General features: G+C 57.6%; 1 protein-coding gene across 1 annotated transcript; it reads left to right on the top strand.

Annotated features, from left to right (window-relative positions):
- Positions 1–6,284: 6,284 nt before the first annotated feature.
- ZIC2 (Zic family member 2) lies at positions 6,285–11,154 on the top strand. Its single transcript, XM_059721104.1, has 3 exons — positions 6,285–7,976; positions 9,615–9,778; positions 9,896–11,154. Exons 1-3 carry the CDS (start codon positions 6,965–6,967, stop codon positions 10,193–10,195), a joined length of 1,476 nt encoding a protein of 491 aa, XP_059577087.1. The 5' UTR covers positions 6,285–6,964; the 3' UTR covers positions 10,196–11,154.
- The last annotated feature ends 10,970 nt before the right edge of the window (positions 11,155–22,124 follow it).

Raw genomic sequence — 22,124 nt, 5'->3', positions numbered from 1 at the left:
ACGCAGCGTGATCTGTATCTGTCATCGATTTAATATGTCTTAATTCAAATATATCTCCCTGATCAATTTCCTTTTATGAGGACTGTAAAATAAAGAAAATATTTTATGGTTAAATAATAGTTAAATGAGGATTGGCAAGAAGGATGCGATCACGAGGAAACGCGGCGGGCTCCGCGGTGGGTAGGGAAACGGCGGGATCTGCCCGGGTCCTTCCAGTTTGGACGATGGTATTTTTTAAAAAGCACTTCGGAATTAAACCCCATTCATTCTCCCCCCTCCAAGCCTCAGGACCATTCGGATGATTTCCTACGAGGCCTAAATTCTCCTAAAGGTGGATCCATCTGAAGTCAGCCTTGCATTCGGGGTGGTGTATTCTGCCCTTAAGCGCTCGCAATCCCGCAGGCATGCACACATGTGCACACTCACACACGTGCATACGTAGGGATGCAAACACGCAGACGTAGCGGACACACGCGCGCCTATTGCGATTAAAACCCATCTGGCCTCTGAGCCCCCGGCTTTAGCCCTGATGCCAAAAATCCTACCAAATGTTCGGGACTGTACGACTGCTTGGGCCAGCAAAAACTAGGACCAAGCGAAGCGCATGAAGCCGTCAGTAAAAGGCCGTATGAAATGTGCTGAACCTCGAAACATCTGGGGTGTGGGAGGGGATCCTCTTCCAAATATATCAAGATAACGGCCTCCGCGACGGGACCGGGGTGGCATCTTTTTGTGCCTGCTGCATTATGCAAATGTATGCTAATTACGCCGCGCACCACTTCCAGACAATCGTCTTTAATGCGCGCCTTATTGATATTTAGGGAAAAGAGGGCGATATTTTATACCGTGCGCACAGGCTCCGGGGGAACCATTCAGATGAGAGGGAAATTAAAGCTTTCCTCAGCAAGACCTTCAAACCTGTTAGTACACCCTGGCTAGACGAGATTAGCAACACGCATTGATGCAATTAGATTGGGGGGGGGCAAACAAGCCGGCACCAGACACCCCCAGCAAGGCTCATCCCCTCCAGCGGTGCCAGGGCAGTGGTGCCAGCCCCGGGGTTTCCACCTCCCCAGCGGCTGAAGCCGAGGGGCAGCGAGCAGGGCACTCCTTGGCTGCATTCACATCTGGGTGCTGTGGGAAAGGGCAGAGCCGCTGGGCCGGGGCCGGGAAGACGCCTGTGGGCCGCCACGCGTGCTTTGTGCCCACCTTTCTGCTCCTGCCAGTCCGGGCAGTGCGCGGGCAGCGGCGTGAACTCTGCCTCAAGCTCTGCGCGCCCCCCTTGACCTCGGAGCTGGGGCACCAGCGGGTGCCAGGCTCCTGGAGCAGCCCCGCCAGGGCTGAGCTGGGTTGGGAGGGCCACCAGTGTCTGCGGCATAGACACCCCGCTCCCCCCAGTCTGCGCCAGTGCACTCCAAACTGGTCAGCCTCGAGAACAGCCCGGGGGGCAGCCTACTAGGGGCGAGTCCTCTGCGCGGGACCGGGCGGGCCCTCGCGTGCCCCAGGCGGGGGTGGGGGCTGCGGGCTCCCCGGGGGGGCACTGCCCGAGGCTGTGCGGCGGGCAGTGCCCCCCCCCCCCCCGGCAGGCTTTGCTGGGGTAGCACGAGGCAGAGCGGGGCAGGGGCGGATTTGTCTCGGCCAGCTTTTCAGATGAAGCGTCTTGTGTTCTTGCGTGAAGTTCGCGGAGCGCAGGCACCTAAGGGGAAAAAGGAAGGAAAAAAAATCGTATCTAATCAAATCAAACCAGTCCATCAGAGTCCCGGGTTTTTGCTCCCCAAGCGGATCCGCTGCAGAGATTTTACACGTGAGGGGGCTCTTTTAAGAGATAAACTCCAGCTTTCTGTAGCCTCTTCCCCCCCCCCCCCCCGCCATATCTGCGATGGAAGGCGGAAGGCGAGAGCCTGCAGGAGGCTGGGGAGCTCCCAGCGAGCTTTCCGCACGGACCTATAGCCGGCCAGTCCCGCGACTCAGGTCTGATGGGGAAAACCAGAGCGCGGCGCTCACTGAGGACCCGGGGGAGAGCTCCTTCCTGCCCAACTTCACTTCTGCTCTGACCACAAAGTTTCGAAGCAGTCATTCCTAGTGCACTCCCGCTTCATAAACGCCCCTAATAGGTCTCTAGGTGCACGTCCCACTCATTTATTTCCTAATATTGTAAAAATAAAATGAAATCAAATCAAATAAATTAAAACATAGGCCAGTCGTGTTGGGCTGGTTCCCGTGCTGATGAAACGCTGTATTTAAAAAAAAATGTGTATATTTTTTCTCTCTATCTGAGCGTCAACATTTGAAGAAGCTGTTGAGATAAATCAAATAGTGACACTTTGACGGCTTTCCTTGTATAAGCAATATGGTTACCATATGGCATTGTTATTTATGAATGACAGCATAAATCGTATTACAAAGTCCATCGCAATAATAGTGCACTTTATTGGAAAGCTGCTCTGTGGGCACTAGGCTTTACGTGGCAAACTCCATACGGGCAAGGGGCATTGGGAAAAATCACACTTTTTCCTGACGGAGCATGGGTGGGGTGGTTTTTATTTTTACAGTTATTAAAAATGTTGCTGCAGGAGGGGAAGCGTGGGGCGAGCGAAGAAGCTTGCAGCGCGGGGCAGCAGCACCATCAGGACTGCTAAGATATTATCCAGAGAGCTGCTTTTACGCGACTGATCCTTCAATCCTTAAAAAAAAAAAAAAAAAAACCACACGCGCCCTACCCTGTTTCACTCAATCACTGGCGAATGCATTTGTATATAGCAACTTTTTATAAGCGCAACTGAGAGAACAATAAATTTTAATGGTATGAAAGAAAGGTGCGCCTTTGTAAGCTCCCCCGCTCATTGTGGTGGTTTTTAAAAAATGGCATTTAAAAAGTTACAGCTTTGGCTGAGATTTTCATTATTTCCCTTTTCTTTTACATTACACTCCTGTGAAACTGACAAAGAACTTTTGTTCCGAAGTGTGTTTTACAGAGGGAGGCTACAACACAACACATGTGGTCTTCACGGGTCATAGGTCGAACGGCCTAGAAGTGGCTAAGATCGGCAAAATCAAAGGTAACCTGCAACTTAATATCCTGTTGATGATCTTGTTGAATTTATGAGTGTCTGTGATACAGACAACGGGACAAGTGATTCTGTTAAATTGCTCTGTTCTTTTCAGGTTAAACAGCCAGCATCCTCGCCCTCAGCCCAGCCCGCGCCCCTCTCTTCGCTCCAGAGGGAAACAAAGCTGGAATTTGGCAGAGAAAGCATGCATCGCATCTCCACTTTCAACACCCCCCCCGTCCCATTCCTCTCGTCCCAAAGATACATGCATCAAGATATATTTTGTACACGTACGTATATCAATCCGGCTTCACGCCACCATTCATTCTCCGCAGAAGGTCCATGGCAGCATTTTGCAATACCATCGGCGCACATTTCCGAGGCGGACAGCAACCTACTGACCAAAAAACAATCAGGTGCCGGATCCCCTCCAATACTCAGCTGTCCTCTGGAAAGCTGATGATCACCAACCCAAGGAGCGGGAGATTGTAAAAGACGAAGACGGTCTATGCAGTGAGAGGAAAAGCCCTGCCTCTCATCCCATCGGGATAAGCAGTCCGTAAGCACGAGAGGAGAGCAGACTTAAAGAAAATTTCGGAACAACTTACAGGCAGGGAAGAAGCTCCCCAGCTCCCCGAGGCTGCCGGGGGTGCTGCGGTTCTGGCAGCACTGCAGTGCGTGCACCTTCCAGAGACCTGTTGAAAAACGTATTTCACTAAAACACTGTACCACCGCGTTTGCCCGGTCGCTTTCTTCCTTCTAAAGAATGAGCTTAAGTCTGCAGTTCTGGCTATGGCCCTGAAAGCGACTGCCGGGTTTTTTTTTTTCTTCTCTCTCTCTCTCTCCCCTCTCTCTCTCTTTCCCTTTTCACCCTGTGACATGGGGAAAGGGGTTTTGCGGTTTGTAGAGAAATAAAGCACTTCTTAGAGGGGACGGCGACGTGACTTTGAACTTGGATCAGCTCCTCTGTTTCCTGCAGAGAGAGAAGAACTGGAGCCTTAAAGAATAGCAAAGAGACTCCAGCCTGCGGGCTCTCGGGCTGGAATGAACGACTTCCCCCCGAAGTGTCCCAAAGCAGCCTCCCGGAGCCAGCACGCAGAGCAGGGGGATCTGGGAATGGGGGAGAGGAAAGAAGGAAAGAAAGAAAGGAAGGAAGGAAGGAAGGAGGCAGGCTTTCTTGGAGACGTTAACTGTTTTTTCCCCCCTCCATGCAATATGCTCAACACCGCATTTTTCTTGGACGTGTTTGGGGCCTTTCCATGCTTAGAGGCAGGATCTTTCTTTAAACTCTTTTGCCGAGAAGTGGGGCTGAATAAGTAAGTGGCTAATTGTCTGGACGATTATTCAGTTATCTTGGAGGCTGACGGGGTGGGAGACTGGAACTGCCAAGCTGCGCTCCATCTTTAACGCCCCAGCCGTGATTTGGGGCACCCCTCCAGCCCTCCTTTCTGAGACGGGTTCGAGAAAAGGACAGCCCGTTTGCTCGCTGGCTGTGCCCGCGGGCTGCAGGGTCAGTTCAAGGACAGCGCACGCCCTGAATCTGCAGCCTGGAAAGACAACTTTGGGGAGCAAGCGCTGCTCCCCAGAAAGACAGGATCAAGTCACGGCCGGAGAGAGGAGGAAGAGGCTTCAGCTGACGGAGGCGTCTGTCCATATTCATTTGGCATTTACCGTCCCCAGCGCTCAGTCTGGACTAGCAGGACTCCCTGTCTTCTGTGCGTGAAACCCCGCGCAGGACAAAGAATTACGCACCTCCGATCTGCGTAGATTTCACCTTGTGAACAGGCATTTCATCTTATTGGGGGTGGGGGATCTCCATTTGAACAATCAAATCAGAGGGGAAAAAAACTGTTGGCAAAATTACCTTTCCTGCGCTTATCAATAGATGCCCTAATCCCTGTATGTCTAGTAAATAGTATAGATCTATGACCCAGTAAATATGTATAAGAACACACAGACAAACAGAGACCGACGCAAAGCCCGCTCGCCAGCCTGCCTCAGTTCGGTGCAGGATGCACTGACTTGAGGAGTAAGAGGGATGTCCCGGGGAAAGAATTTAGTCCGCCCCTTAAAATTATACACACACACACACACACACACACACACACACCACTATATTTTATTTTTGGTTTCTTCTCTGGTAAGCACGAGCGTAAACGTAGGGGCGAGGACAGGCGGGTCAAGACTAGAAATGTTATTTTTTCCCATATATATTATTATTGAGAGGGACTGGGGGGAAGGAAGCCTTGTGTGCTGCAGCCTGGCCCCAGACGAGTATTTTTCAGCCACTACAGAACAAACCCAAGCAGGGGCCAGACGGGCATTGCCTGGAGGGGGAGGGGACGAGGACTTGCCTGCTCTGCGTGGATGTGTGCGGGTGGGACTGTGTTTATTCCTGCCCCCGAAGGACCCGCGTTTCAAAGAGCAGGACTTGGTTGGTTTGTGAGGAAGGGAAAGAGACATTTAAAAAAAAAAGAAAAGAAAAGAAAAGAAACAAGCCAATCCTGGCGCCTCTGCTTGCTCTGCGATGCACACCCACATGCAGATTGATTCCTCTGCCCTGCACAAGTGGTTCAAAACACTCAGCAGCCGGGGCTATTATTTCTTCTCCTATTCCCCCCAGATGGAGTCGCACCGTTAGCCCGACTTTGTCCGCTTTCCCCGACTCTCCGGGGCTGGCTCCGGCCGAGGGTGAGGAGGCGAGTCCCCCAATCCCGCCCCCCCACTAAAAAAAATGTTGGTGTTGGAAGCGCCGGGCTTTGTTTGTTTGCTTCCCGAGGAGGCGGCGAGTGGCCAAGCGCAGCCTGGCTCCGTGTGTCCCCCTGCCTCCACCCCCCCCCCCCTGAGGAAAAAACCCCAAAATAATAATAATAGTAGCCCCAGCCCCCGCCATGCGCGCTGGAAGCCGAGCCCCAGCCTGGGGCGCGCTGCGCGGTGGCAGCAGCAGCCCCTCTCCTCCTGGCCGTGCGGCAGGGCGGGGGGCGGGGTGGCGATGGCGATGGCGATGGAGCTGGGGGCGGGGAGGCTGGAGCAGCTTCGCGGCCGCCGCCGCCGCCGCTGCCGCTGGCCGGAGCCGGCGCGGGAGGGGGAGGCGGGAAGGAGCCCGGCAGGCGCGAGCCGCGATTAGCCGGGCCGGGGGACGCCTGGATTGATGGGGCCAGCCCGGCCAATGAGCGGGCGCCGGGAGAATGACCGCGCTGCTGTTAAAGGGGGCGTTTGAAGAGGCGCTGCCAGTCCAGTCTGGGAGTGCGAGCGAGAGGCTGGGCGGAGCGGAGGGGGTGGGGAGCCGAGAAAAATAAAAGCGGCAGCAGCGGCGCCCCGAGATAAACCCCGGAGGAGACAGACAGATAGACTGACGGACGGAAGGACTGACGGACAGGCGGGAGGAAGTCGCAGCGTGCCCGCCCCCCGCGCCCCGCCAGCTCCGGAGAGCCCGCATGTGGCGCCCCAGCCCCGCCGGAACCAGCGCGGCCGCCGCCGCCGGGCTCTGACCAGCATCCAGCCCCTCGGCCTTCCTCCTCCTCCTCCCCGCCTCTGCCCCTTCCCTCGGCCCGGCCCGGCCCGGCCAGCCCGTGCCCGGCGGAGCGGAGCGGGCAGCGGGCGCTGCGGGGCTCCCGGGCAGGGCGGCAGCGCGTGTGTGCGTGCCCGCGTGCCTCGAGGCACAGGCGGGGCTGCCCCCCTCCTCCTCCCTCCCTCCCTCCTCCCTCCCCGCGCTCCTCTCCCCACTCCCCCTGCTCCGCCGCCCGCCCCCGCCTCGGCTGCTTTAATACACTTTGGGTCCCCGCCTGCTCCGGACTCTGCGCTCGCTCGGCGGCGGCTCGGGGCAGCCTCGCTCCCTGGATCTCGCGGCGGCGGCGGCGGCGGCGGGGTGGTGCCCGGGCGGGGGGCGGCCGGCGGAGCGCGGCGGCCGGACCATGCTGCTGGACACCGGGCCGCAGTTCCCGGGCCTGGGCGTGGGCACGTTCGCCCGGCACCACCACTCCTCGGCGGCGGCGGAGATGCAGGAGCGGGAGCTGAGCCTGGCGGCGCAGAACAGCTTCGTGGATTCGGCGGCGGCGCACATGGGCGCCTTCAAGCTCAACCCCGGGGCCCACGACCTGTCGCCGGGGCAGAGCTCGGCGTTCAGCTCGCAGGCGCCGGGCTACCCGGCCGCCGCGCTGGGGCCGCACGCCGCGCACGTCGGCTCCTACTCCGGGGCGCCCTTCAACTCCACGCGGGACTTCTTGTTTCGCAGCCGGGGCTTCGGGGACTCGGCGCCGGGCGGCGGGCAGCACGGGCTCTTCGGGGCGCCGGCCGGCAGCCTGCATCACCCTCACACGGACGCTCAGAGCCACCTCCTCTTCCCGGGCATCCACGAGCAGCACGGCCCGCACCCCTCGCAAAACGTGCTGAACGGGCAGATGCGGCTGGGCTTGCCCGGGGAGGTCTTCGCGCGCTCGGACCAGTACCGCCAGGTCTCTAGCCCCAGGACTGACCCCTACTCCGCGGCGCAGCTGCACAACCAGTACGGCCCCATGAACATGAACATGGGCATGAACATGGCAGCGCACCACCACCACCACCACCACCCCGGGGCCTTTTTCCGCTACATGCGGCAGCAGTGCATCAAGCAGGAGCTGATCTGCAAGTGGATCGACCCCGAGCAGCTGAGCAGCCCCAAAAAGAGTTGCAACAAAACTTTCAGCACCATGCATGAGCTGGTCACCCACGTCTCGGTGGAGCACGTCGGAGGGCCCGAGCAGAGCAACCACGTCTGCTACTGGGAGGAGTGCCCCCGCGAGGGCAAGCCCTTCAAGGCCAAGTACAAACTGGTCAACCACATCCGCGTGCACACGGGGGAGAAGCCCTTCCCATGCCCCTTCCCCGGCTGCGGGAAAGTTTTCGCCAGATCCGAGAACCTAAAAATCCACAAAAGGACGCACACAGGTAATGCCGAGCAGACGGGCTGCGCGGCCGCAGAGCGCGGGGCCTGCTCGCTCGGGCGATGCGGTGCTCTCGGAGGCAGGGGGACAGGCTCTCGTGTGCCCAGGCTGCCACGCCACCCCGCCACGCTTGGCCTTGGCGGGCTGGGGGGGTCGGTATCACCATCCTCATCATCACTGTCACCATCGTTGTCAGCTTATTGTCGTTTGTTATTTTTTATCATCTATCCACCTCTCTCTCTCTCGAGCTATATAGATATTGATCTACATAGATTTATATCTATTAGATCTATATATGTACATCTCGCTTCTCTCCTCGCAAGGCTGTTTTATGCACCCCTTTAATCGTGCTGATCAGGAGCGTGGAAGTGTGCCGAGGCTCGAAGCACTCTTCCCCTCTCCCTGTGCCAGGCGAGGCCGGCTGCATTCATTCATTCCGCTCAAACGCGGAGGGCTCATGGATGGGGCAGGATGCACTCCCTGCCCGACTGTCATCGCCTGGTTTCGGGGCGTGTGTATGCGTGGATGTGGGCTTGATATACATCTCGGAGCAAGCGGCCAACTGTCCCTTCCTGGGAAGGCTGCCCATTAAATTTTAAATGGGAGGGAGCCAGGGTAATAAAATTTCCTCGTTAGGGGGGAAAAAAAAGTCTTACTTGAGGTGGTTTCGCCACCGTTTATTAAATTATGTACTAGGTGACAGAGGATCTGAGGTTCAGGAACTTGCACACGCACACACACTCGCTCCACTCAGTCGCGCGCACACACAGAAACCAGGTCAGACAGGAGAGAAGGGCAGGACGCGCGTCCTGGTGGCAAATCGCGTGAGCTGAACAGGAACAAAATCAAGGCATCCTCCTGCTTCATATATTATTCATTTGCTACTACTCCCAGCTAGGATGGTGCCAGACTGCTTCATAAAAGGCAGGCAAATATTTTAGCAACTTCCACTCTAAATATTGACTCGGATCCGGAGCACATCTATAGGCCCATTGTTTCCTGAAGTGCCAAGCAGGGATGCGAGGTGCGAGACGAGCTTTAACAAGGTTTAAAATTCAAGGAATGTATTTGCATGAGGTGCCCGCACTCAAGGCATTGTGTCGGAGCGGATGGCCGGCTGGAAGCGAGGATTGAGGTGCTAATGGAGTTGGATGTTCAGCGCTTCCCCTCCGAATAGGGAAGGCTGGAGTTTCTCACCTCCCGCCGCTCCGAGCGCCTGGAGGGCTGGCACCGGGGAGCAATGTGCAGGGATGAGCCGCGGCTTTTTGCAGGCTCGTCGTTTTCCCTGCGGGCCTGAGCATGTGTGTGTGCATGTGTTTACTTCCAAGATGCGCCCTGCAGGCGCCCCGCCCTCCTTGTGCTGCGGGCCCAAGGGTTACAGGTTAGCAGGATGTTGCATCCCGGGAGGTGCGGGCCTTTCCGCGGCCTCCGCAGCCCATCCGCACGCAGGGCGGTGGTGCCAGCCTCTGGGCCCGGCCAGGCCCGGCCCCGGGTGTGTTGTGGCAGAGATGGCGCCTCGGCAAGCGCCGGGCAGATGCTGCTCCCCCGTGCATGGGGCGGGGGGAAGGGACCTGTGGCCTGTTCCCAGGGGCAGCGGGGCCGAGCCGGGCCGGGCTGTGGGTAACCCCGCTGTGTTTTGCAGGGGAAAAGCCCTTCCAGTGCGAGTTCGAGGGCTGCGACCGGCGCTTCGCCAACAGCAGCGACCGCAAGAAGCACATGCACGTGCACACCTCGGACAAGCCCTATCTCTGCAAGATGTGCGACAAGTCCTACACACACCCCAGCTCGCTGCGCAAGCACATGAAGGTAGGGCCCGCCGGGGGGGGCTGCGGCTGGCTGCCGCTGCTGCTCCTGCTTTCGGGGGCTGGCCCCGGGCGCCCGCCGCCCCCAGCCCACCCCGCCCCGTCGCCTTTTGCTCCGCAGGTCCACGAGTCGTCCCCGCAAGGCTCCGAGTCGTCCCCGGCCGCCAGCTCGGGCTACGAGTCGTCCACGCCGCCGGGCCTGGTGTCGCCCAGCGCCGAGACGCAGAGCACGGCCAACCTGTCCCCGGCGGCGGCGGCGGCGGCGGCTGCGGCGGCGGCGGCGGCGGCCGTGTCGGCCGTGCACCGGGGCGGCGGCGGCGGTGGCGGGGGCAGCGGCGGCGGCGGCGGGGGCAGCGGCGGCGGCGGAGCCAGCGCCAGCCACAGCGGCCTCTCCTCCAACTTCAACGAATGGTACGTGTAGGGCGGACTGCTCGGCCTCCCCGGGGCCCGGCTGCGGCCCGCTTTGCCTTTCTTTTTAGCCCGCCGCGAGGCTTGCAACCCGCAGGGGTCCTGGAGCCCGGGAGACAGCCGCCCTCCCGAGCGAAGGGCGACGGACGAGTCCCCCGGGGCCCGGCGGGACGTGTACATAGAGCAGCGCTTGCCTGCTCCTGCGCGGCGGTAAACGGAGTTTTCTTGGATTCTTGGTGTATAGAAGTTGGTCCCGTTTGTAAACTACGGCTTGAGTTCCTCCCTCCCGCCCGCCCCGAGAGCGAGGGACTGCTTTGCTTTTTCTTTCTTTCCCTCCCTCTTGGTTTTTTGTTTTTGTTTTTTGTTTTTTTAGTTCACCCGTTTTACAAAAAAAGACAAAAAGAAAAAAAAGTAACGTGGAAGAGAAAAAAACCCACCCTGGTTTCTTTTGTAATTGTGCTATTGAATATTGTGTTCTTTTAAAGAGGCAACTTGATTGTAAACTGCATTCAACTCTAGACCGGGGAAAAAACCAAACCGTGCCAAAGTCTCCATTCTGTTCCTCAGACACACGCACCACCACCACCACCACCAACGCTTGTGAATGTATTTTTTCTGTTAGCTGGGTTTACATGTGATGTTTTAGTGCTTTTGCCAGTTCGATTTGTTAGTTCCTGTTCGGAAGATTGTGAGGAAAATAAACGTCGTGCCGTTAGCTTTTTCCGTAATAACACCCTCCCTCCTGTAAATATCTGTTACCATATTTATCCATTTGTAATTAAATTATGGTATTAACTTGCTACAGAGGAAACAGTATTTATAAAGAATGTTTCTTAACTATAAATATGTACAATTGTGAGCATAAACTGTTTCAGATTTTTTATTTGAAGGTCTAAGTGGTTTCATCATTTTCTTGTGATATGTTTTGAGAGTAATGCATACAGAAATATAATAAAACGTGTTGAAACTGCAGCACTGCTTCTTTTTTATGTTAAAGGCTTTCTTGCATCGAGGACCGCGCCTCTAGGGAACTAAATTCCGTTTGGGCAGATTATGAAAACCGGTTTTTTTTTTTGTTAAAAAAATAGCAGAAAACCCTTCAGGTGACATTTCGAAATCCTATATACCATCAGCTGGCCTTAACTTTCCTTTTAAATACGTAGAGTGAAAACAAAATAAGGCTACATCACATGCTGGTACAAGGACAACATTTCAGAAATGCCTCTGGTGACAAGAAGAGCTCTTTACAAATGTATTATGAAGATGTCCTTCCTTAGAGAGAGATTTAAGTTTATATCTAGGAGACCTTGGCTTTTTCCTCTGGACAGCACCCACTACAATTTGTCCTCTGCTTTGCTTACAATTATCTTTATCTGTATGTTGACGTGAATGTGGGTTTTTTGATTTTTGCAGGTGGGAGTCTCCAGCCCCGTTTCTGGAAAGCGAGGGATTAGAAATATCCAGCCGGTGCTTTTAAGCTTGGCATTTTAAATGTAAAGTGCATTCTGTAAGACCCTTCAAATATTTTTTTGCACAGGCCCAGACGCCCTCCAAAAGGATAGGATATCAGCTTCATTTTCTCTCAGAGGTTTTTCTTTTTAAAGGCATGCAGAGATTCTTATTATTTTTATGACTGTTGTGATTTTAAAATGAGCTAAAGAAATAATCAAGAAGCAAGCACAAGGTTACAATATGTCTCCTGGGTTTGCAAGGGGAGATAACAAGAAGAACGGCTGCTCTCGTTTAACTCTGCCTTGCCGCTAGGTTTTGGTGAGGAGTACCCCAGGGTGTGGACTTCCAGAGCCCCGGGGCTTAGCTAAGTAATCAGCCATTCGAAAAAAAAGTGTGTGTAGGGAGGGGGGGCATGCCATCCTCTGCCCTTTTTTTCGTGGGTGGGCAGGATGCAGCTTTCTCTGCACATCGGAGCGATCGTGGCACGGGCTGGAAAGCCCCGAGTTGGCCCAAGCGCTAAGTGCCGAAAAGGGGCCCCTTCTCCAAGCGGCATCCGAGCGCCCTGCGGTGGCTGCGCTGCTTGCAGCAAAGCCATGCAAGGAGCGCAGGGGCACTGCCAGCCCCGCAGCTCTCCCCGCCCCGAGCTCTTTGCCCCTTCGGCGGTTAAGTGCCAAGGGCAGTGGCCCACGATGCGCCGGGAAGCCGGGGGCTCCCTGCTCCGTGATTTTTTTTGCGGGTGGCGGTGGGGGGGGGGGGGGGGAGGTGCAAGGGCGGCTGCGGGGAGGGAGCGGGAAAGCCTCTCGGAGGGAACAAAGTTTTGCTGGAGGCCGGAGCTCCCGCAGCCTGCCCTCCGCGCCTCCGCTTGTGTGGGGGCCGCAAGTCCTCCAGTGGCTCTTCAAACAGAAGGATGTCCCGTGCTAATACTCCGCGGAACGAGCGCAGCCCTTGGCTTCTGCCTCCGCCGCCTGGGGGTGGCTGGGCCGGGGCTGCAGCTCCAAGCAAAGTTCTTTGTCCTGCTGGAGTAGCGGGAACGTGGCCCCGGGGCGGGGGCGAGCGAGCGAGCGCGGTCCGGCCTCGGCAGCAAACGCGCTGGATGCGCTCGGGAGGCGGCGGCGCGCCCCGCTCTGCTCCGCACCCAGCGGCCCGCGGGCCTCAGCTCCCGGCAGACAGGCCCGGTCCTCCCGCAGCCCCGCGCCAATGTGGCAGTGCGGGATGGGCTCCGGTGCATGGGAGGCATTTCCCCTCGGCTCCCGCCGGCAGCGAGAGAGGCAGCCTCCGGGCCCCGGAGATCCCGCCTCGGGGCTCTCACCCCGCGGTCAGGCGCCTTCGCCGAGCTTCGGATCTCTGCGCTGGCTCGGGGGTGTTGCACTTTGCTTGGATTGAGTTGCGGGTCCCCTTCCCTGTCCCCACAAGCACCCCGCCTCGCTCCCGGGCAGCTGGAGCTGCAGCCGGATCGCTCTCAGCCTCGCGTCCCTTGCGGCGTGAGATCCCTGCCGCAGGCCGAAGCCCCAGAGCCAACGGAGCGGAAAACAACCCTCCCCGCTCTCCCCGGCCCCAGCCTCATGGCCCCGGGCCGGGCTCTGCCAGGCGGCAGCGACAGGCCACTCCAAGCGGTGCGGCTCCCCGGGCTGCCTTTCCCCGCAGGGCCTGGGGAAAGGACGGCCTTGGCCGCGAGATTGGCTCCCCCCTCCCCGCCACCTCGCCAGGCTGGCCATGAACTTGAACTTGGATTTGGCTCGCCTGCCCCGGAGGCAGCCACCACCTCCTCCACCTCGCCGACCCCCACCGACGGCCGGGCCTCGCGGCACGATCACGGCTGGCAGCAGCTCCGGGCCCGGCGGTCGCAGGCGGCTTGCAGGGCCGGGCCGCCGCGTGGCCCCCCCGCTGCTCCCCGCGCCGTGCCCTCTCCTTCTGCCCGCTTTCTGCTCCTCTGTCCCCGCTTCTGCCCCTGCCCCCAGCCGCCCCCTCTGTTTCCACCCCGTGTTGCTCTGCAAGCGGCCGGGCTGCCCCCGAGTGCAGAGCCCGGAGGTGCCCAGCAAAGGGCGCGAGCGGCTGAACCAGGCTTGCTGCCCCCCCCCCCCTCCCCGCAGTCTCCGGGCGGGTTGCAGCAGGCAGCACACCCGCTGTCCAGCCCCGTGTGCACGCAATGCAGGAGCCCCCCCCCCCCGAGTCCTCGGCCTGTAGCAAATCAGCCCTCTTTCATTCCCTAGCTATGGCAGCAGGGCCAAGCGGGGACCAGCAAGGAGGGCTGCGGGGCACCCAGGCCCCAGGGGGTGAGCCTGCTTTTCTGGGCCCCCGCCCGGCCGCGGGGGCTGTGGGGCCGCCCCCTGCCCAGCGCCAGCCTCTGCAGCTGGCGCTTTGCTCGCACCGGCTCTGAAGACGTGAAGCGCTCCAGCCCCCTCCCCCCAAGCTGCCCGGGCACGTGTGGCGGGGCCGAGGCGGTGCCCTGCCCTGCGGCCTGGAGCAGGAGCCCGGACCGAGGCTGGAGGCCCCGGGGCCGGAGCGCCCCCTCCTCACTGGGGCGCCGCCGCCGCCGTTCCGGCAGAGGAAGCGCCGTGCGGCCCGTCCTGGCGACCCGGCTTCCTCCCCGGGCCCCGCGCCCCCGCCCTCCAAGCGCTTCAAATGGCTTTTCAACGACTCCCTCGGGAGCAGCTTTGGCCCCGCTGCCCCCGCCCCTCTCCTGGGGGGCACGGACCAGGGGGTGCTCCCTGCTTGTGCTGTCTGCACAAAACGGCCCCGAGCCGCTCGGGCTACCCCCTCTGCCCCCGGGCCCAGCACGGAGAGGGGGAGGTCATCCGTGCATTGCCAGGGAGCGGCGGGCAGGCTGCGGGCGGGACAGTGGGGGAGGCTGCGGGCTGGAGCGGGGCTGCTGCTGCCGGCAGGGGCGAGCCCTGAGGGCTCAGGTTGCCCCCGGGGAACCTGCTTCTGCCCCGGCCCCTCGCACTGTCCCGTGGCCCCCGCCCCGGCCGCTCCTGCGGGTGGGCCCCGCGCGGGCTCCTCTGCGGGGCGGGGCGGGGCGGGGCGGGGCAGGCTCCAGGAGAGCCGGCTCCGCACAGCCCGGCTGCAAGGGCTTCCCCGCGGCCGATCTGCTCCAATAACCTGAGCCGGGATCTTGGCGGAGCTCTCGCAGGATGGAGGCAGATGGGTCGGGTTGGCTCCCGGTTTAGGGAGTAGCTTGTGGCAGAGAAAAGAGCAATTCCATCCCGAGTTTGGGGGGGGGGGTGTGCGTGTTTCAAGCCCTAACTCCGCCGTGAGGAGCCGCAGCCGCCCCCCTCCCGTTCCTCCGAGCCGCAGCCCGGAGATGAAGCCTACGTTTTAATGAGCGCGGGGCTGGCGCTGCATTAGGTGGGGCTGGTTATGAAGACGCTCTGACCTGTTTTGATGAAGACGCTCTGACCTGTAGGGAGGGAGTGAAAGGTCAGCCCCATGCAGTGACCAGATTTCTGCTCTTTCCCGGCACATGCTGCTGCGATATTGATCCGGGGAGAAAGATCAACATAAAAGCTAGATCCTATGTCATGAATACTAATGAACGCGGGGTCCAGATTTTAATTGGTGTTGACTCCCCCCTGTAACATTTATGGCAGACTCGGGGAGGTAAATCTTTTTGCCTCCCTCCACCTCCCACAGCCTCTCTCCCGGATGTCTCTTTTCCGTGGTCCAGCTTTCTTCTTCCAAATCTCCAGAGCAACTTTCCTGCCCTGGCAGGGGAAGAGTCCTCTCCGCCACGGCACTGCCGGCCCCCGACCTGCTGGGGGATGCTCCCAAACCAGCCCAAACGTGGGACAAAAATCAGGACATCGATGCAGCCCCGTCGCCACCCTGGTGAATGACCCACTAGCGTTTCTTCTCTCGTTCTGCTTTAAACTTTCTGTTTTCCCTTCCCCCTTAAGTATTTAATTTTCCTCCCCGGTCCCTGGACCAAGGCGCCGAGTTTAAACAGGGGAAGACTTTTTCTTAAGAATCATCCCAGTTCCTTAAAAGCTACGAGGGTTTTTTTTTTACCTCCAGCACTTAATTGCCGCAGACAAATGGCATTACCGCGGAGGAGCAGGCATTTCGCCCGCGAGCTCCCTTTCTCGTTTTCTCTGTTCCTGTCTGTGCAGAGCAGAGGGGAAACGCCATGTTTTTTTCCTCAGGGTGTACAGAATCACGTCACTCGCCAACCAACTTTGGGAAGGTTTGGTCTTGTGGCAGTGGGTAAATGCGCTGTGAAGCAGGTAAGGTGGGGTCTGCACTGCCGGTTCAGGCTGCTGTTCCCTAGCACGCCCAGATGGCATTAGCACGGTAGACTCCGTCCTGCGCTCCTACAGCAATTACCTCTCTCAATTTGACATTGAGAAATGCAGGAAAAATTAAACCTCTAATTCCCGTGGTTGCAAAGCAATCTTCAGGCAGGTAACTTCTCCTGTCTTACACTTTTCAGTCTTTTTTTTCTTTTTTTTCTTTTTTTTTTAAATCCCTGGAGTGATTTATTGTGTAAGTAATTTTAGGGGATACAGTTTACAGCTTGAGTTATTAGAGCGAACACCTCTGGCTGACACCACAACGCCTTTTTTTTTTCTGCCTGCAGCTGTGAGTCACAACCCCATTTTCATACCCAACCGCTGCACATTCCTCTACAATGTAGACTTCCTCCTTGCAAAGATCAAACATGCGACAGCCATCGTGTTTATTTTAAAATACAGGAAAATTAAAACTAAACATAGACTCACAAGGAAAAAAATCCCTAAAAAACAAAAGCGTCATTTATTTCCCTGTCCTTCCTCCCCCCCCCAGACTAAAAAAAATAAATCAAATAAAACATAGCAAAACAACCCCGGAGCCGCATCGCCATCGTCCTCTGAAATGAAACTTTCTCGCGACAGAGTCAAAACAAGTGATTTCCAGGGAAGGGCTAAGATAGAGGTGGATCATTTCCAGGGAAGGACAGACAGGGGTGGATCGCTTTGCTTTTTAATAATTGTTATCGTATGTGTGCTTTTATTTATACCTGGAAATGTCAGGGAAAGATGCTGTGCCCCTAGTTTCCCAATTGCCTTATTTATTTAATTGCAGTGTTGGAAGCCCAGAAGAGATTAAGAAAAAAAAGCGGGCAGTGTCTTGCTTGGTGGCTGGAGGGAGGGATCCGGGAGCAGAGCGGCTGCCCCGGGGCCTGGGCCACTGCCTCGCCTGGCCGGATCGGGCCCGGGAGGAGCTCCTGCCCCCTCACGGAGCCTCCTGCGGGTCCTCGTCCTTTCCGCGAGGATTGCTGAGTTTCGGTCCCGCAATGAGGGTGAAAAAGTCCCAGCAGCCGGCCTTACTTTTAAATCACTTAAGCCCTGTAATGCGGGGTTTTCAAAGCTTCCTTGCTGACTGGCTGGGCAGACACGGGGAAGCTTTCCTTTTCCCATCTATTAACATCTACTTTAGGGAAAGGTGAGGAGAGCTTTTAGCTGGCTGCTGTTAGGTGTAATTTACTGTTCACTTCTCCAACTGCATCGCTTCGACGGGGGAAGGGATTTCTCTCCCTGTCTTTAATAAAAGCCTGAATGTCTCCCCCCCCCCCTTCCCCCTGCAGTGAGGTGGGATCCCAAGGTTTGGTTTCCCAGTCCCCGGCCCCAGCCCAGCGGCACGAGACGTGGCCAGGCTGGACGGCGGAGATGCCCTGTCCCAGCCAGACCTGGGCTGCCCATCAGCAAAAGAAGCAAAAAAAAACAAACTAAAAAAAGCCCGGCATCATGCACACTAAACACGCAATAATCGGGGAAAGAGGAAATTATCTAGGAAATAGATAAGGCACTCGGAGAAGGGATAACAAAGCGGGCTGGAACTTTGAACAAATTCGCCAGAACTGAATTCAAAACCCGAACTGCAGTGGTGTTTTTCTGGGCAGCTTTACGAGCTCGTTAACCCGGGCAGTCCCCCTTTCCCTGAATAACCCACAGCGGACACGCCGATGACTCGGAGGCAAAATGAAAATCCATCGGAACACCTGTGATCCCATGCGGTGACCTCTGGTTCAAGTGCAAGGCAGTCTCACCCCGTGCAATGATTCTGCTTTAAAATATAGGCAGTGTGGGAGTGCAGCTCTCTAGGCGCTGCCCTAAGTTCCTCATACAAATCTAAGCCTTGCACAGAAGCGCCAGGTAAAGGGTTAGACCAGGGGACAGGTGACTTCTCTTCCTTCCGTTTGCTGGATTTTAGGGATCCACATACGGACATTATGATAAACTGGAGATTCCCCCCCCCAACACACACACACACACACACACACTCATTCAGTCTCCTTCCCCCTCCCCCGAAAAGGCTGAAGTTCAAGTTTTCAGATTTTGTATAGAAGTCAAAGACTTGGCAAAAGCAACAAAGAAATCTTTAGCCAGCCAATTCCTCGTGGAGAGACTGTCTGCTCCTGGAGCGGATGAATTGCAGATTTGGATGGACTCGATCATAAGATTTTTCTCCTTCCTTGTCTCATCCGGACAATCGTGGCAGACCTGGGATGCAATCCTGCGTGGTGCTGGTCGGCCGGGGCAGCCCCAGCAGGATCGGGCCCAGCAGGACTGAAATGATCCCCGTTCACTATTTACTTTTTGAGACTTTTTGCTCTGTGTGTGCGTGCGTGAACCAAGTCCAGAGCAAGCAGCAAGAGTGAGCTCCCAGTAGGGACCACAGATCGCGGAGATGGGACCTCTTCTGCAGGGGACATACCTGGCTCCTCCACCACACTGTGAGTCTTCGCTTTCACAACACCAGAAACGCGCCCTGAGACAGCGCTTTGGGGAGAGCCTTCTGCAAAAGCGCTTTGGGATCAGTAAACGTAGTGCCAGGGAACCAAACAAAAGCAAACCAAAAAAAGCTCTGCAGCTGGGTGGTACGTTAGGGACAGACAGGCAGGTAGGCACATTAGGGAAATGCTATTTTTTTTCCAGATCCCAGAGCCGGGCAAGGGCTATTTCGTGTTTACAATGTAGCTCGCTACACACCAGAAATACGGAGCTAGACGATTGGACCTGGTTTCCTGAGGGTCTCTAGGTGCTTAGGGATTTTTTTTTCGTGGAGGTTTCCTTGTGGAGTCGGCCAGTTCCTTTGGACTGGGGCTCCTGAAACTGCTGTCTTGGGCAGGTGTTTCTGCAACTTCTGCTCTCACCCCAGCACTGCAGAGCAGCCACGCCTGGGACGGGTCAAAGGGGCTGCGTGCAGGCTGGGACAGGGCTCGGAGCAGCTCGCGAGGAGCGAGGGGGAATTAGCCTTCTCCGTGCAGCTGGGGCTTCCCTTGAGTGTCTGCTCCGGGGACCTACCCCGGCATTTCCCGAGCGAGCATTTTCAAGTGGCCCCGTGCCTCGGCGCTGCTTTGCCTTCTGGAAGCCGTTGTTGCAGGTGGGATGCAGCAAAACTCAAGGCAGCAGGGCTGGGAGCAGAAGAGCCATGGGGCAAGCAGTTTCCTCCGCAACGAAGCTGTCCCCTCACCCAGCCCCATGCCTGCGGGCTGCCCCTCGCCTTTGCTTCGGGGTGCCCCCCGCCCGGATTTGGGCACCGCGGGGTACCAGGCGCTTCCCTCGCCCCCCCGAGTCTCACAAGCAGTGCTTCACTCGAGGGCAAACCAATATTGAGCATGCCCCTGGAGTGCACTCAAAACCCAGGCGGAGGGGCACGGGCTGCCCTCTGGAGATCCCGCTCCGGCTCAGCCCGGCTCGGCTGCCTCCCGGGTTAACCAGAGCCGAACGAAACACCCGGGGGGGAATCGCCTTGCCCTGGGGAAACGTGCCGCCCGCCTCGCCGCCCCAGCCAAGAGCACCCTTTGCTCCGGCCCCAGGTCCCCTGTACCATGCCCGCACTGTTGGCCAGCCCTCGCTGCTCCAGCTGAATGTCTGGACATTGTGCCCAGGGCTGTATGGGAAGCAGACAAGGACGTACAATACAAACGCGTTTTGTTAGACCCGATGGATGCTATTTTTCCTTTAATAGGTTTGTAGCAAACTAACACAATCGCCCAATGTATTCCTTTTCAAGGTGCATTGTTCCTACAGGTCTATTAAGAGGGCGTGCAGCTATTTCTCGCTCCCATTGAACAGTCTGTTGCTCAAACACAACAGCCAACAAGCGCCAGCTGCCTCAACAAAAGTAGAAACCTAACCCTTTTATGTAATGTTTTAACAGAAAGGGGGAGCTGTGTTTAATTAAAAACATTGATGATTCACTGAAACAATGGGAACTCGAGTTCAAGTGGTGCTCTATTGATTTAAGATGATTTTACTAGCAATGGGTATAATTCCTTCTTTCTGCTTTCACTCGGGCTAAAGGGCCCCTTCTTTCGGCATTATGTGGGTGAATGGCGAAAGACAGAGGTGGCTATTGCCTTAGAAACGTGCTGAACGCAACTCTGCTCCGCCACAAGGTGTTTCACTGCTCCGGGCACCCCATCTTTTTTTTTTTTTTTTTCTTCCCTTTGGCAGCTCCTTCCCCCAGGAAGACTTGCAAAGGCGCTGCTCGCAGCAGGTTAAGAAGTGAAGTATGCGTCCTGGCATTTCCACGCCTTTGTTACTGTGTCAGGGCAAGTTGTTGGGAGCCGCCTGAGCGGAATACTAAGGGCGGGCAGCGAGGGGCGCAAAGCCCCTTTGTGCGTCTGTCCGCACTCGGCGCTTCGCAGGGCGCTCCGCGCGGTCCTCAGGAAGCGGGTCTGCCCTTCCCCGCCGCCCAGAAAACAGCGACCTCTCTCTTCCTCCCGCCAGGTCCCGCATGGGGACAGGACATCAGGGGATGCGCCCCGCGGAGCCCCTGGCTGCAGGTCCCCCCCCGCTCAAAGAAGAGCCCTGTGGAGAGCGCGGCGCAGCCGTGCCGGGGACTGGGGGTTTGCTCCGGACTTCGGCCACCTCCTTCTTTGGGCGGCATCGAAACCCCGGGGGCGCCGGGCTCTGGGGAGGAGCAGCCCCGCGCCCAGCACCCGCACAAAGTTTGCCCCGCGGAAGTTGCTCCCGCCTCGCCCAGTCCCCGGGCCCGAGGGTGCTGCCCCCGGGGCCAGAGCGCTGCCCGCCCCTTTCCCTGCGCTGCCTACGGCCGCCCGGGGGCCTTGCTCCCCACGGGGAGGCTGGACCCGCACTCCGCCTTTCGGTCAAGAAAAAGCAGCAGCCGGTCGCTGCACCCCCATGCCAGAGGAAAACCTCGTCCCGTCCCTTCCCGACACACACTTCCCCGCCAGCCGGAGCCGCTTTTGCCCACGCAGAGATGCTGGGTCTCCGTGGGGAGCCCCGCCGCCAAACCCGGGGCATCCCCGCATCTCTGCTCGGGGCCCCTGAGCTGGAAGAGGGCTGGGCAGCCAGGCTGGCCACAGACCGGAGCCCCGGGGCAAGAGCAAGGGGCCGGCCCTGACCCGCGGGGCGTTTGCACAGAGGGCACCGATAACCCCCCCACCTGGTCACCTCTCTCACCCTCTCCCCTCGCTCATGAATATTTCTCTGTGCCTGGCTCCTGGTGTCAGGAAAAGGGTTTCTTTCCTCGGAAAACAGCAACAACAACCACAGGTTTCCCCCACGCGAGTCACTTCGTCGCGTTGGGAACCTGGCGAAGCTGAGCTCTTGCCCCTCCTTCCGAAAGGAGACGCTGCCAGGACTAGGCGGGAGCGGTCCCGGTCCCGGTCCCGGTCCCGGTCCCGCCCGGCTCGTCCCCCAGCTGCAGGGCAGGGTCCCTCGTCCCCGCAAGCACTGGGACTCGCGTCTGTTTGCGGAGGGGGCTTCACGAGCACGAAGCCTTGGCTCCGATGCCGCCCTCTTGTCAGTTCCTTCACAGCCTGCCCCAGGTTTCAAAGCGGGTAATTTGCACGGCTAAGATTTGAATTGTTTTAAAGAATTACGTTGCAAAAAACACCAGGCAGTGCTGACTCCTGGGACTCCTTTTTCCCCTCTGAACCCTGTAACCAACATCCAATAATAAAGAGCTCTTAAACCGGTGTTTAGAAAGGTGTCCAAGACTCCCAAATAAGGCAGACCCAGGGGACATGTCATCTCTTCTTACTTGCGACTTGCAGGATAGCCCTGCGTTTTCCAGTCCGGGACCAGGGTCCCGCTGCCAGGCGCCGTGCACAGCCCCGACTCTGCCAGCCCGGACAGGGTCACCCCTCGCTGTCTGCTGTCTTTGGAAGACATCACTAATGTTTTACAGAGGAGACAGAGCAGTAAAGATGTTCGCTTAAGTTTCCTCAGAGCTGAGGGGTGTAGGTTGTAACCCTGTTGGTCTAAGGACGTAGGCAGACAAGAATTTTTTTCCCCAACCATTTAAGTTGGTCTGATAAAGGACATCAGATTCACCCAAAAACCCTGTCTGCCGCAGAGATGAGCAACGAGAACGCACCCCTGTTCGCATGTACCATTAAAGAGTGTCCAAGCACGATATGTCGACACGTGCAGATGTGTGTCATGTTTGAGCTACAGTTGCCGTGGGATCAGTGTATGGGCACAATCCGTATGAAACAGGGTGGTGAAAGAACATCAGGGTGGCCATCTCAAGCTCCTGCA

Source organism: Alligator mississippiensis, chromosome 1, assembly GCF_030867095.1.
Source record: "Alligator mississippiensis isolate rAllMis1 chromosome 1, rAllMis1, whole genome shotgun sequence".
Classification (NCBI taxonomy): domain Eukaryota; kingdom Metazoa; phylum Chordata; order Crocodylia; family Alligatoridae; genus Alligator; species Alligator mississippiensis.
The sequence above is the reverse complement of the archived record's forward strand: the minus strand, read 5'-3'. Positions and strand labels throughout refer to the sequence as shown.

Excerpts from the sequence above, each read along its gene's own strand:
- ZIC2 (XM_059721104.1), top strand. The coding sequence starts at position 6,965 with ATGCTGCTGGACACCGGGCCGCAGTTCCCGGGCCTGGGCGTGGGCACG. Across the intron at positions 7,977-9,614 it reads CCACAAAAGGACGCACACAG|GGGAAAAGCCCTTCCAGTGC; the intron begins GTAATGCCGAGC and ends TGTGTTTTGCAG. Across the intron at positions 9,779-9,895 it reads CGCTGCGCAAGCACATGAAG|GTCCACGAGTCGTCCCCGCA; the intron begins GTAGGGCCCGCC and ends TTTGCTCCGCAG.